General features: G+C 36.9%; 1 protein-coding gene across 4 annotated transcripts in view; it reads left to right on the top strand.

Annotated features, from left to right (window-relative positions):
* Window positions 1-16,192, top strand: part of DLGAP1 (DLG associated protein 1) — a 317,237-nt gene that overhangs the window by 127,122 nt on the left and 173,923 nt on the right. For all 4 annotated transcript variants that reach the window (XM_037050284.1, XM_037050283.1, XM_037050286.1 and 1 more), the window contains exon 3: window positions 10,475-10,652. In XM_037050284.1, the coding sequence (XP_036906179.1) occupies window positions 10,475-10,652 (178 nt within the window). The remainder of the gene's footprint in view (window positions 1-10,474; window positions 10,653-16,192) is intronic.

Below are 16,192 nucleotides of genomic sequence, written 5' to 3'. Positions count from 1 at the left end.
TTCTAGGTGGTGATTTGCCTAAGTGTATATCACCATGTATTCACACAGAGGCCCTTAGGTGATTAATGCAGGCCATGGCCCAAAAATTCCTCCGTGGGTTTCTTTGGAAACCATTCTTTAAGTACTAAGTGCTGTATCCTTAGCCAGCCAGCAATAGAACTCTGCTGGGCACATTGAAGTATTAAGAAAGGTTCTTTCCTTACACAGAGAGAAACAAGTACTCCTGGCCTGACATGTCTAAGTATCGTGGTAAAAAACATCACCACACTGCCTTCTGTCACCCAGCAGTAGAAGTCAGCAGGCCACCCCTCATGACCCCCTCAGCCACTGCCAGTTTTGAGTCTCCCCTACACATCTCTCAGGTCTTTGTCTTCCATGGTGCCCTGACTTTCTTCAGATCCTCATCAAGTTCTTACTGAGCCTCTTGTTTGTCTTAAGGGACTTCAGATCCTACCACTCTCCCTTCTCACATTTATTCAACAAATATGTAAGGCAGCCTAATAAATGCCAGCCACTATGCTGAGCTTTGGGAATACAGTGGTGGAATTCATATGTTCCCATAACCCCAGATGTGGTCAGTGTCCTTAGAAACCCAAAGTTTTATGGGGGAGACTGACCAGAATGTAATGACAACACACTTCAGTAAGCCTCTGATGAGAGAAGGCTCAGGCCTGTATATTCCAACATCCTGGATATTTATCATCCCAGCACTGCCCCGCACCCTGTGCCTCTAAGCTCCTGCCCTCACAGGCCTCTGGTCTGAAATGCCTCTGTCTGGCTCACTTTTACCTGGTAACAGACTTATCATTCAGGCTTGAACTCAAAGTCGTCTTGTCTCTGAAGTTCTTCCTACCACCTTCACTCCAAGTGAGACTTTTTTAACCCTCTTATTGCTGCTCTCTTGAACAGCTATTCTAAGCTTAACACATATTATCTTGACATTCGTTCCACATATCTGTCTCACCTGAAAGATCAAAGTACTCAGAGGCAGGAACCATGAGCCCTCCATAACATTTAGCACAAGCATTATGAATATCTGGCATTGTTTTGTATTGCTTCGAAACAAGTGTTGCATAGTCTAGAGAATCTGAGGAAACATTGTTTGAATTCCAAGCATCAGAGAGCATTCCATTTTGTGTTGATAATTTCCACATCTGATGAATTATTATGGAAAGAACTGCACCTTCATTTTGGACAAGGCCCGCTTCATAAGTAAAATAGGTTATCCCAGCTTCTAACATAAGGCATTGATGTAGTAAGCCTGTCTTTCTAAGATAGCTGCCCCAGCTAAATAGTCAGCAGTCTTCACCCACATTAGTTCTTCTGTTTTCCACAGAGCAAAGTTGATGATGCAAGTGAAAAGCTGCAGCATCAAATGAATCCCCAAGACTCTCTCCACAATTCCCTTTCACCCCACTCTAACCCTGAGACATAGCAAGGACAATAGCCTCTGGGACATAGCAAGGTCTACAGCACTTAACAATTGTAGTGTCTCCCAGAAATGATGCTGGCATTCAGCCCCCATGTCAAATGCATATGGAAAAAGAACAACAAAGAATGTAGCAGAGAATCTAGAAGAGTTTGTTCTCTGGCTTGTATCTTCAACTGTAGAAGGTGCCACTGTGTTTAAGCTGTGCTCCTCTGATGGGGCTAATCAGCTGGTGAAATGGACCCATCTATGAACTTACAACCCTAAAAAACAGAAGAAAAATTAATGTTTAAGGAACAACATGACATTGCAAAAGAAACAAGATTTGAAAAAAGCACTATTAGTGCCCAGTAATATGAGTATCTGGAACATGGGAAGAAAAGTTAGGCACCTGTAATCCTTGCCGTAATTTGTAAATATTTGGCCAATTATGGTCAATATCATCAGCAATATTACTTTAAACTGAAGCCACCATTATGATAGCATCATACAGATTTAGAGTTCTCTCATTTTACAAATGAGAAAACTGAATCTCAATAACTTCAAATCATTTTTTCAAGGTCATTCAAATAGTTAATGATGAAAAGCCAAGACTTGTATTCAATGTCCAGATTTCATTCATCAGTTCAGGGTATATCAGGTATTTACTTGTGTAACTGTTTTTTCTTTTTCTTGCCTGATTGCACTGGCTAGAAATTCCAGTATGATGTTGAAATGAAGTGGCAAAAACAGTCACGCATACTTTGCTTCCAATCTTATGGGAAGGTCTTCACTATTTCATTATTAAGTGATGTTACCTGTAGGTTGTTTTAGAGGCTCTTTGTAGAACGAAAGATGTTCCCTTCTAATCCAAGTGTATTCAGACTTTTTTGTTATCTTAAATGGGTATTGGATTTCTTCAAATGATTTATCTACTTCTATTGATCACATGCTTTTCCTTTATTCTGGTACATTAATATGGTACATTAATCAATCTATTTTCAGATGTTAAGTCAACCTTGCATTCCTGAAATAAATCAGACTTGGGTGATAGTGTGTGATCCTTTTTGTATGTTTTGGATTCAGTTTGTTATTGTCTCACCGAAGACTTGTGTCTATATCAATCAGGGCTATTATAGTTCCCTTTTCTTGCAACATGTTTGTCTGACTTTGGTATTATGGAATGAATTTAAAAGCAATCATTTTTCTTTCTATTTTCTGGGACAGTTTGGGGAGTATTGATATTATTTCTTGAAGTGTTTGATATAACTCAAACACTTATAACCAGTGATACCATCTGGGCCTGAGCTTTTCTTTATAAAAATATTTTTAATTACAAGCTCTATTATTTACTTATTCTAGATATGTTCAGCTTTTATATTTCCTCTTGAGTTAGTTTCAGTAATTTTTTCTAGATTCTAAAAAAAATTTGTCCATTTGGTCTAAGTTGTTAAATTTGGCATTCTCTTACAACTTTTTAAATTTTTGACAAGCAAATTATAACATATCTTTTATCATTCCTCATTTTAGTCATCTGTCTATTGAAAGTGCTAGCATTTTTTTTTCAAAAAACCAACTTTTGTTCAAAAACAATAATTTTTTATTAATTTTTAATATAATGGCTATTATATTTTTCCTTCTGCTTGCACTGGGTTTCAGTTTCTCTTCTTTTTTATGGTTGTTAAGGTGAAAGCTTACATTATGGTTAGAGGTCATTTCTTTTTGGTAATATAGTCATTTATACCTATTGATTTTCCTCTGACCATTGCTTTAGCTGCATTCCACAAATTTTACTTATTTCACAATACTTTTTAATTTCTTTTGTAAGTTCTTCTTTGACACATGGGTTTTTTGAAATGTGTTGTTTGATTTCCAAATATCCATGGCTTTTCAAAATTTCCTTTTGTTTTTCATTTCTGATTTAATTCTATCATGATTACAGAACATACTTTTTACAATTTCAGTCCTTTTAAATGTATTCAGGCTTGTTCTGTGACAATCTCTGGTCTATCCTAGATAATGTTCCATGTGCATTTGAAAAGGATGTGCATTTTAACTTTGGTCAGTAGAGTATTCTATAGAAGTCTGTTAGGTTTGGTTGGTTGATAGTGTTGTTCAAGTCTTTTATATCCTTGCTTATTTTCTGTATAATTGTATTATCCATAATTGGAAGTGGAGTGTTGAAATCTGCAATTATTCTTTTTGAATTATCCACTTCTCCCTTTGATTCCATTAAAGGGAGTTTGCATTTCATGTATTTTGGGGCTCTGTGAATAGGTGCATATATGTTTATAATTTTAGCATTTTTGCTAATGAATTTATTCTTTTCTCATTATAAAATATCCCTTGTGTCTCTAGTAACATTTTTTGTCTTAATGTATATTTGGCCTAATGTTAATATAGCCACTCCAGTTTTCTTTGGGGTTACCATCCTTTCACTATCAACGTATTTGTGCTTTTTAATCTAAAGTATGTCTCTTGTAGGCAGCACATAGTTGGATCCTGTTTTTTATCCAGTCCCACAATCTCTGTCTTTAGATTGAGATGTTTAATCCATTTATACTTAATATAACCATAGCAGGATTTAGATTTACCATTTTGCTATTTGTTTCCTGTGTGTCTCGTGTATCTTCTGATCCTCTATTCCCCTATTATTCCCTTTTTTGTATTATATGTTATTCTCTAATGTACCATTTAAATTACTTTGCTTTTTACTATATATCTGAAAATTATTTTTTAGTAGTTACTATGAGTATTACAATATGGGTATGAAATTGAAATAAACTAATTCAGTTTAATATTAATTCAATTTCAATTATGGATAGAAAATTTTCTCCAATATAGCTCCCTTTACTCCCCTTTCTTTGTGCTATTATTGTCATACAAAGCATACAGTTATACTTACAAAGTTTTAAAGTTAATTTTTTTGCTGAAAATTGTGCATTTTATATATTATATTATAGTAACTCTTAAATCAGATACCTCCCCATTTCTTTTTATTTAAACCTTTATAACTGAAAAGTAAAATACATATACAGAAAATCTTACCAAAACAATTTATACTTAATGAATTATTATAAAGCAAATACCCTTGAAACTCTCATCCAAATCAAGGAGTGGAACTCTGGCAGCTGCTCCAGACCCAGACATAGTTGTCTCCCTCTCCTAAAAAGTAGGCATTATCCTGACTTTTATGATGATCATTCCCTTGTATTTCTTTATAATTTTGGCATCCAAGCATGGATCCCTAGATTACATTTCATGTTTCCCATTTCTTTAATACAATCTGTATTTTGAGTTTCTTTATCCATAGATTTCCCCCTCTGTCTTCTCTCTCTCCAAAACCCCAGATTCTTTTTGTTGTTGAGTTTGTTTTGCTCTTCTACTGCTTAACTTTAGCACCAATCCTGGACTATTTTTTTAGGGTCTATATTCCCTGCATCATGTAGCCACTGGATTCTCTGCTTCCTTTCAAAAAATTTTTGCTTTCAAACTTGACTTTGTTGGGTTCACCCCAGAGTCACTATAGTTCAGTGATCAATCAACGATTGCTCAGAACATTTTCTTAAATATCTTAAGTCAGTAAGTCTTCCACCTTTTGCCAATGGCATCTGTATGTAAAGACACACTTTGGAATTTCAGGCAGTTTACAAATCAGCCTTAGTTTTTACTTCCTGCTTGTACATTTTCAAAGTAAGCCACACATAAATGAAAAAGGCCCTTGCTTGTCCCAGGTTTACTCTGGGCACACATTAAATCTTCTAGATCCTTAGCAATACATCAAAACTTTTCAATATCTTCTGGAATCATCAGGTTCTCCAGGTCTCTCTTTTAAATGTTAGGCTCAGCTCTTGTTTGCTTCAGCTGAAATTATAGCCTTAAGTAACTATGGTGTTAACTTCAACCAATTCCTACTGTTGTGAATAACAACCTGGGGATGGGGTTTTTCCACAGAGCTGAACTTCCTTCTAGCCAGAGCAAATACCATCAACACCCTGGGAATGGAGGTTTTACAGGAGCTATGAAATCAATAAAAACGCCCCTGTGCACTGAAAATGGTGCTCTCAGCACAGCTCTAAGAGGTGCACCCCCTCCATTCATTTTGAGGCTGCTATTTGTTCATAGCCACTATGCTGTGGAGCTGAGGAGCAGAGGGATGGGTGTATCTCCAGTTAAATCACCACTGACCGCATTCCTACATCTACAATCAGCAGTTTTTCTTGAATAAATAACTTTCACTTGTTCTCTGCCTTTGGCTTCCAGAGATCTGAAATGGTTGGTTTTCATAGTTTTGCTATTTTTCATTTTTTTGCAATTGCTTTTGTGTAGAATTAAACTCATCAAAGTTCTCACTCTGCCTTTCTGCGAGTTTCACCCCATATGTTAAGTTTTTGCTCTTTTCTCTTGAATAGTATTTTTCTGTAAGGCCTATGTGGCCAAGAGAATTGAAAACATATTCCAGTGAAAAATTTTGTGCATGATTATTCATACAGCAAAATTTGTATTAGCCAAAAAGTGAAAACAAACCACATATTCATCAGCTAATGAATGGACAAATAAATTGTGGTACAAATCCATACAATGGAATATTAATTCCTCTATAAAAAAGAATAAAGTACTGATACATGGTACAACATGGATGAACCTTGCAAATATCATGATAAGTGAAAGAAACCATTTGAAAATGCTACATTGCATGACTATATATGCATGAAAAGTCCCAGACAGGCAAAGGCATAGAGACAGAAGGCTGATACAGCTTTCCAAGAGGTAGGGGCGGGAAGAAGGGAGAGTGACTACAAATGGATCGGGGATTGTTGGGGGAGGGTGGGGGGAGAGTCAGAGATAATTAAAATTTTCTAAAATTTATTAAATAGTAGTTATACTTGCACAATTCTGTGAATATCCTGAAAAACTACTGAATTGTACACTTTAAAATGTTGAATTCCATGCTATGTGAGTTATATACAACAAAGCTTTTAAAAATCCTTTATAGAGTCTTTGTAAGTGAGAAAAGAAAATTTTGAAATTTTGAAAACTATTTCAGATCTACAGTAATGACCAATTGAATTACCCTCTCATTCATTTATGCGTGTAGCCTTTCATCTATTTCACAGGGTAATTCGTGTGCTGTGCCCAGCGTAAAGGAAGCACTTAAGGAAGTGTTGGGTATTGTTATCAGGCATTTAAAAATGAAGTGACAGTGAACCACTGTGTAACAAAATGAGTGAAAATTGATTCTATCTTCTAGGAACTCAATAATCTAAGAGTACACAGACATGTAAACAAAAAACTACAATAATGAGAAAAGTGTTTAACAGACAAATATAAAGGACACTATCAGAGTACAGATGGAGAAGTACTTTGTTTAGTCGGGGGAGAACAAGGGCAGCTTTCTGAAGATAATTGACCTAAATAAATTTTCTAACTCCTAGTGCCCTGCTGAATCAGTTGAAGTAAGAGTTTTGTGGGTAGAACATCAAGGAAAGTGCATATTTCAAGGAAAAGAAGCAGCCTAGGCAAAGATAAAGAAATGTGAGAACTATGCATGGTATGTGAGGAAGTGGCAAAATAATAAAAAATAAGTGAAGAATTTAGATTTCCTCCTGTCAGTGAAGAGGATTTTCAGAAAGATTTTAAGTAGGAGAGTGTCCTTTTACCAGCGGGAAAAGAAAAATGAATCTGAGGACACAAGGCTGGTGCCAAGGAGCCTGGTTTGGGAGAATCAGAAGGAAGCTTGAACTAAGGACATAGTGAAGCAGGAAGTGTTGAGGAAAATGAGGAAGAAAATAACTTCAAATCTGCACAGGAAGTAAAACTGAGGAAATTTGATCATCAGTGGGATTTGGACAGTTAAGAAAAGAGACAGAATAAACACTCAAATTTCTGGTCTGGTAATGGGGTATATTTCAGTGTCATTCATCTCAACGTGGAATAAAAGAAAAGAAACAAAATTGAGGGGAAAGGTGGTGACTTTTTTAAAAGATCTCATTTATTTTATTTTTAGACAGAGGGGAAGGGAGGGAGAGGGAGAGAAACATCAATGTCTGGTTGCCTCTCGTGTGCCCCCTACTGGGGATCTGGCCTGCAACCCCCCTCCCACCAGCATCCCCCTCCTTAGCTCACGTCCGTGGATTGTACATATAAGTTCTTTGGCTTCTCCATTTCCCATACTATTCTTAACCTCTCCCTGTCTACTTTGTACCTACCATTTATGCTACTTATTTGCTGTACCTTTTCCCACATTCTCCCCCTTCCCCTCCCCACTGATAACCCTCCATGTGATCTCCACTTCTGTGATTCTGTTCCTGTTCTAGATGTTTGCTTAGTTTGTTTTTAAGTTCAGTTATTGATAATTGTGAGTTTTTTGTTACTTACTGTTCATACTTTTGATCATCTTCTCTTTCTTAAATATTAAAGTCTCTTTAACATTTCATAGAATAAGGGCTTGGTGATGATGATGAACTCCTTTAACTTTACCTTACTTACCTGGGAAGCACTTTGCCTGCCCTTCCATTTTAAATGAAAGCTTTGTTGGATAGAGTAATTTTAGATGTAGGTCCTTGCCTTTCATGACTTTGAACACTTCTTCTCAGCCCCTTCTTGCCTGCAAGGTTTATTTTGGGAAATCAGCTGATAGTATTTTTGCTTATTGTCTAGTAAGTATTTCCAATTATTTTTTAATAAGTATTTCCACATCAGGAGTACATGGGCATACTGTACCTTTATATTGATAACTGTGAGTTCTGCTCTGTAAATGGTGAAGATAAATTAGTTCATTTTCTTATTATTTAGTGTATTATTAAAGTGTGTGTGTTTTTTTTTATCGTGAATGAGATGCCAAATAGAACTATTCAATCCTTTGTGAATGATTCTTCAGTTTGAAGTTTGGGGATTACGCCTTATTTCTTAACAAGTGGCCAGGGAGAATGATTATTTCCCCATCTCAGTCAATAAACACTCATTTTTCAAAACAGTGGAAATTTACATTTTCTTTTGAATATACACCATTTATTAAATATCCACCTCCATTGCTGCCCTGATAACCATTTGGAACAGCTCATCACTTATGATAGCAATATCATTGCTCTGGGTCAGTTTGCAAAACAGCTAAAGAAATACATTTGTTGGGTTTTCAGGAACTACCATAAAGGACACATGGACAAAACCAAGGGGGAGGGTGGAAGCAAAGGAGGGAGGGAGGTTTGGCTGGGGTGGGGGGCAGTCATTGGGGGGGGGATGAAGACAACTGCAATTGAACAACACTAAAATAATTTTTAAAATGTTTAAAAAGAAACACATTTGTTATCTACCTCTCAGGTTCTAAAGGGAAGTGAACTTTAGGGTATAATGAGTAGAGCTAGGGCTCTCTTTTCCTAGAAGACATTGTAAAGGGAAAGTGAATTCTTTAGTTTATTTGTCAGTTGGTTGGGATTTGGGGCAAGAGCATTTACAATGACCCACTGCAAATAACCAGAATAGTGTGTAACACATGGAAAATATTTGCTTGACCTGGCAGGGACATTTTTACATTTGCCATCTACTTGAAGGCTCTATATAGGGTACAATTCTTTATAAAAATAGGTTTCTCTTTTGTAATAGTAAAATACATAAGTCTATTTTTATGTTAAATTCTAGATTTGTTTTAATCTGGTCTCTCCCTCAGTACAGTTGCAAAAAGTGGCTACTAATCAAATTCTCCATCTTCTATATTTAATTCGTCTTGTGGAAACTCAAATCTATCAATTCAAGTTCCAATGACACTTAACTGAGTCATATTACATGCGGAAAGCACTACAATACCACAGCCACTTGGGCTGGTTTTCCTTCTCTCATTTGCCCACTATAGTCTGTTCTCTAAAGTTTCTTTATAAAGAAATCAGATTATTTTGAGGTCTCATATAATGTTTATAACAGCATTATTAAGATGAACATACCATACAATTAATTCATTTAAATGTGCAATTCAAATGTTTTTAGCCTATTCACAAAGTTGTGCAGTCATCACCAATTAATTTTAGAGTATTTTTATCTCCCCAAAGAGAAATTCCATACCTTCTAGACATAAGCCCTCAATTCTGCTATCTTCTTCCTGCTTTACTGCCTGGCCAGCTCTCTCTAGGCAACTACTAATCTCCTATCTGTCTTCATAGATTTGCCTGTTCTGGGTATTTGATAGTGGAGTCATAATCTATGATCGTTTATGACTGGCTTCTTTCACTTAGCGTGATCTTTTCAAAGGTCGTCTATGCTGTGGCATGTATCAGTACGACATTCTCTTTTTATGACCAAATAATATGTCACTGCATGAAAATATCACACTTTGCTTTTCTGTGCATCTGTTGATAGTCATTGGGATTGTTTCCACACCTTGGCTTTTATGAATATTGCTGCTGTGAACCTTATATGAACTTCTGAAGTTTGTTCCATTCCAATAAAAAATTGTGGGGGAATTTTTGTAATTGCTTTAAATTTGTAAATTAATTTGGGATCATTTTAATTTTTATTACAATATTCAGTATTCCATCCAGGAAAATTATTTTCCTTTTTGTAGTTATTTAGGGAATACTTGTGTATTCCTTGCCATGAAGTTTTATAGTTTTCTTCATGAAATTCCGGCGCATTTCCTTTTTCAACAATAATTTCTACTTATTTTATAATGTTTTGCTATTTTAATTGGAATTTTTTAATTAAAAGTTTCATTTGGTGAAAGCACAAAAAACAAGAGGCACAGAGGAAAAGCTTACAAATGACACAGGATAGAATTCTGGGGCAGGGCAGTCACAGCTATCATGTCCCTCCCCAGGAGGCCAAAAAATAGTAAATAGTGAAATTTGTTCATGGTTTGAGAGAATTTGATTTTTCTCTAGTGTCACCAGATCCTGATGATTTCCTGTGAAAACCTTTTTTTCTGAGATACCATGTAGGAGTTTAGCAATCATAAGGGGGCATTTAATTTTTTGCCCTAGCATTTAAGTTGCCTCATCAGTGATAGTTTTGTCACATCTTTTACTGCCCACATTTCAGAATGTGACCAAATGAACCCCCTTTTTTGTTCTCTTCCAGGATTTCTAATGAGCACTCCCCCAAACTCCAGATCCGGAGTCACAGTTACCTGAGGGCAGTAAGTGAAGTCTCCATCAACCGAAGCCTGGACAGCCTTGACCCTGCAGGCCTGCTCACGTCACCAAAGTTCCGCTCCAGGAATGAGAGCTACATGCGAGCCATGAGCACCATCAGCCAGGTGAGCAACATGACCATGAGCTGTTAACTGCACAAGGGTGAGTGGACGCTGAGGGCACACAAAGTGAGAAGGCAGTCATCCCCACTGGAGACTACTGCTGGATCAGGCAGGAGGTCTGATCTGAATGCTACTTGCATTCAGTCCCTGAAAGCATCTGGTATCAACAGTCTACCAGCAGGTGAAGGGTCCTCTGCTGATAAATAAAGCACAACAGGGAGTCCTTGGAAATTCATGAGCAGACTCTCAACACCAGCAAATCTGTCAGCAAGAAGTTAATGGATGAGATGTAAGATGCTTGAAGGATAGAAGGACAGTGTAGACATCACTGGCAAAACCAAGAGAGTGTCTAATCATAAAAGTACAAGTATTAAGCAGGTCATCAAGACAGGGACCCAGGCATAATAAATGAGATACAGTCTATGTACCTCAAATGGCCTTAGGTGAATATTGTGGCTTGGTAATGAGACAGAAGCCCACTTATAAGAACAGGACTAGGGATGGAGACTCAGTAAGGGAATGAAGACTTAATAAAGCTTTTCTAGTCTCTCCCATCCAGGACCAGAGGGTGTGGGGGAGGGGTGTATTACCTAAGCTCAAGGGTAGAAAGAACCTGGAACTCTTGGAGGACCTGAACTTACAGCTTTCAGGGACCACCAGAGAAGCAGAAAATGCCTCAGAAACTTCTGGAAAGGCAAAAAAGAAGGGCATTTGTAATGATGTTTAGGATCACTTTATTTAAATTTATATTACAATTTAAAAAATAAGTACTATACTTATTCAGCTAATATTTGCTGAGCAAAACACTAGTCTGGATTATGCAAGTTATTCAGTGATGAGTAAAACATAATCCCGTTCCTCAAAAGCTTACAGTCTAGTGGCAATCATACAAAAAACCTAAAAGTGCTCTCATGAGCATGATTTACTTGTACACCACAAAAACACTCTGAGATAGTTAGAGCAAGAATTAACAATAAAAGCCACCTTAACTGGGTTAGACACTGACAACTGCTTTATATTTTTAAAATATTAGTCCTTGCCCTGACTGGTGTAGCTCAGTGGACTGAGTGCCGGCCTATGAACTAAAAAGTCACTGGTTCAATTCCCAGTTTAGGGCACATGCCTAGGTTGCAGGCCAAGTCCCCTGAGGGGGACGCACAAGAGGCAACCACACATTGATGATGATTTCCCTCTCCCCCTCCCCTCCCCTCTCTAAAAATAAATAAATAAATAAAATCTTTTTTAATAAATAAAATATTAGTTCTTATAAGCTCTCTGTAAGATATGTAAATAACCAGATGTTAAATGAGAATGTCTTTGTGGTCATGAAACTGTCAATAAGACCCTGAAGTTAAGCAGGAAAATAACATTAAGTACCCAGATTTTAAAGAGAGAGTTTCTAGGAATGAGATGTAGAAATATGCATTTTAACAAATAAAGTAGTATTTGATTCTTACTTTAAAAAGTGCTAGCCTAAAACATATACAAAGACTAGAAAATGCTCTAGTTTAGTTGGAGATTACCATACTTCAAGAGGCAGCCATGGGAAATATATTCTAAATTCTGCTCTAGAGACATTTTTATACAAATGCTCTTTCATGCCAGGCTCAATGAATGGACTTCATTAATTAGGAATGAGATTAATTAAAGATTAATTAAAACTTAAGCTTTTAAGCAGGCAAGAGATATAATCTGAACTTTGATGCAGGATAGTTAATTTGGCAAAAGAATGTGGAAAATATTGGAGGTAATGAGAGACTAAAGAAAGAAGAGCTAGTCTGGAAGACAGACATTGTGATCACCTGGGTGAATTAATGCTGCTAGGGGTGTTGCAACTGATGATGGTGATGGTAGTGTTGTGGTTGTGATGGTGGTAATAGTGGAAGTGGTAGTGGTGGCAGAGATGGTGATGATGGTGATGCTGATGGTAGTGATGGTGATGGTGGTAATAGTGATGATGGGGACAGGAATTGTGGTATAGTAATGGTGTTGGGGCTGGTGGTGAAGATAATGATAGTGATGGTGGTGATGGTAGCAATAATGGTGGTGGTGGTGGTGATCCTGGAGGTACTGGTAGAGATGGTGGTAATATGATGATGGTAGTAGAGATGATGGTATTGGAGATGAGGATGGTGATAATGAAAGTAGTGGTGGTAGAGATGGTGGTTATGGCGATGGCACTGATGGTGGTATGGGGTGGTGATAGTATAATGTGATGGGGCTGTAGATGAACAAATAATGCATTTGAACAAAACAATTATGAAATTCTAGCCTTAGTACTGAAGCCTCTCTGATCTGTATGAGTGAGACCCTAAAATAGAGACACAGCTAAGAAATTGGTCTAGAATAACTAAATTGTTTGTTTCTGCCATTCATACCTCACAGAAATAAAACACCTTTAAAAACAGATTGTGCTCGAATGTTGGAGAATAATTGAACATCTTTTTGTATGGTTATTATCCTGTTTTTACTGCATATACATCTAATTAAAATGGGGGTTTTAAAAGTAAGACTAGAGAAGAATGTTTTAAAGTCACATTTTAAAAAATATTTGGTATAGTAACTGTTATTTCCAAATTAGCTTAATTTATGTCTTCATTTATTTTAAGTTCAAATCTTAAGTATCTTCATTTAGAATGGTAAACTAGAAGCCCACAGGCATATGTTTTCTGGCAACATTCTTGTAGTCTATGTCATTTAAAAATTAAATATTACTGTGCTCAGTGGTAATGCCAGCAATTCAGCTGTGACTTTGACCTAGATCACCCCTTCATAGTATGTATACAAAGGGATGCGCAGGTGAAAGAAGTGTCTATGGTATGCAGCTAGTCAGTGACAGAATCCAGAAACTCAAGTATTCGGAGTCCTAACTGGTACGTTTCTTTAATGTCTCCTAGTATTGGGTATTGGTGGCAATAATATTGTTAATAATAGTAGTCATAATAATGAAATGATAACAATATTTATATCCATTCAGTTGCACTGTTGCAATGTATCATTTACCAGATCAGGGTAGAAGCTTTGCATAGTATCTCATTAATTTCATACCAAGTCTAAGAAAGATTATTTTTAATTTGTGAAACTCAGTCTCAGAAAGTTGGAGTAATTTGTCTCATTCTTCCCACTATACTATCTCAAAAAATATATATCCTTTATTTATGCAGTGCCTACCATGCGCCTAGGAATATAGTATGCATATGTATATGTTATTTTATTTTTATCCTTAAAGCATCCCTATGGGGTATGATTTTAACCATTTTACAGATGAGGAAAGTGAAACAGAGAATTCAAGCAAATTGCCCATAATATAGTAGAAAGAGCATTAACCTACTCCCCCTTCCCATATAAACTATAAATCCAAGTGGATTTAAAATATAATCAATAGCACAGAGTAACAAAAATATTAATATGAAACCTTGGAGAATACATGTATGATGTGGTAAAAATTGTAATTTCTCATAAAGTAAGAATTCTGGAAAACATAAAATAAACTATTGACATTTTTTTCTATTTTTTTAAAGATTTTATTTATTTATTTTTACAGAGGGGAAGAGAGGGAGAAAGAGGAGAGAAACCTCTTATGCGCCCCCTACTGGGGATAGGGGACCTTGCCCACAACCATGGCTCTAGACTGAGAATCGAACCTGAGACCCTTTAGTTCACAGGCTGGCACTCAATCAACTGAGCCACACCAGCCAGAGCAATTGATATTTATTCTAACTAAAAATTAAATATTGCTATGTGGTAGACATCATAAAATTAAAATACAATTGATGGGGTAATATTTGATCACATCCAAAAAAAGAATCAATATTCCAGTTGTTTAAAGTGTTTCTACCAATTAGTATGAAGAGATAGACAACCCAAAATTTGTGGCAAAACTATGAACCAGGGGAAAAGATGTATGAAGGTCAATAAATATAGAAGGTGCTCATATACACTAGGATTGTATATTTGCCTTTGGTAAAGGCAAATCAAAACAGCACAATATAATTTTTGACCTATCGGAATGGCAAAAACTTCTAACATTTACTCTGGTGACCATGCTGAGAAATGAGCTCTGTCTTACTTGCTGTTTGAAATGAATTGTTACAATTGTTTTAGAAAGTAAATTGGTAAAATCTAGAAAAAGGTAAATATCTTTTGGCAAGGGAATCCTACTTTTGGAGCTCTCTAATACAGAAATAAAAACACCAATATATAAAGTCAAATGCACAAGAATGTTCATCAGAGCATGGTCTCCAAGGACATACCTGAATCATCATCCATAAAGGAGTGGCTAAATAAATTATGGTACAATGTTGTGGTAGTAACTTAGTGTCTGAATGTCCTTGATTCTCTATAAAAAGCAGACAGTGCAACTAGATAGAAAAATCAAAACTCATGGACAATATTTATAATAAAATGAAGTAATAAGATATCTTTATGATCCCAAAATATGAGTAAATGAGAACAAACCACCAGTAGCCATAAGCAGGCCTTGTATTCACATCTACCTAGGAAGACAAAGAAGAAGACCGTGACTTTACTGATGAATTGAGTGTGGCAGAACAAAACAAGCAGAAGGTATATTCTGGAAAGCTCACAGGGGGCTATCTGAGAACATCAGCTGAACTGGGAAGGACTTTACCTTTCTATCAACAGGCGTATTCAAGGTGCCTGCATTAAGGCTAGAGCAATCTGAGTGTATTGTGTAACACTGGAAACCAACCATCCAGTGTTTCCTTGCAAGACAGGGCCCAGTACTAAAAACAACCAGTTGGGAGTAGAAATAACTATGGGCAAGATAGAGACAATAGCAAAAAAGAAATGAGAAGGTCTAGGTAAAGGTAGGAGTGAGGGCAAGAGAACCAGGAAATCTCAGAAAGCAACACTCTAAAATACTAGAAGAAAAAGCCCTGTGAATTTAGGGGGGAAATCCTGAATGTATCACCTACTCAAGTTCAGAAAAGCTAATTTTACAGAAAAATGAGCCAAAAAAAGTACCCACTTCAAAGAACATTCAAAATCACTGTACAAAGAAAAGAAAATAAGGTGCAAAATAACATTGCCACAAAAAATAAAAATATGCCAGGAAGACATGCCCACAAAATAGAACAAGTCTGTATTGCACTATTTCCAAATGAACTCAGGAACATTAAGAAAATGATATAAGATAAAAAATAGGACTTCCGCCAAGATGGAGGCATAGGTGGAAACACTGTGCCTTCTCCCAAACCAAGTTTTAACACAAAAAAAGTTTGGAGAAACAAAGACACAACCAAAGGACAGAAAATTGAATTATACAGAAGTCCGACTACATCTAACCGTTCAACGGGGACGGTAAGAGGGGCAGAGCCAGCAGTGAGCAGGGTCGGGCAGGACAGGTCCCCCGACCCAGGCGCTCAGGCAGCCTGGAGCCAGTTGGGGTGCAGGGCAGACTGACCGCGGTCGCACATTCGCGCACAGTGAGACAGACCACACAGGCCCCAGGGGGCGGGGGCTGACGGTGGTGGCACACTCGCGTGCAGTGGGACGAAACGTGTGGGCCCGGTGATGGCAGC

Source organism: Sturnira hondurensis, unplaced genomic scaffold, assembly GCF_014824575.4.
Source record: "Sturnira hondurensis isolate 20B ecotype Veracruz unplaced genomic scaffold, ASM1482457v3 Scaffold0006713, whole genome shotgun sequence".
NCBI classification, from domain to species: Eukaryota; Metazoa; Chordata; class Mammalia; order Chiroptera; family Phyllostomidae; genus Sturnira; species Sturnira hondurensis.
The sequence above is the reverse complement of the archived record's forward strand: the minus strand, read 5'-3'. Positions and strand labels throughout refer to the sequence as shown.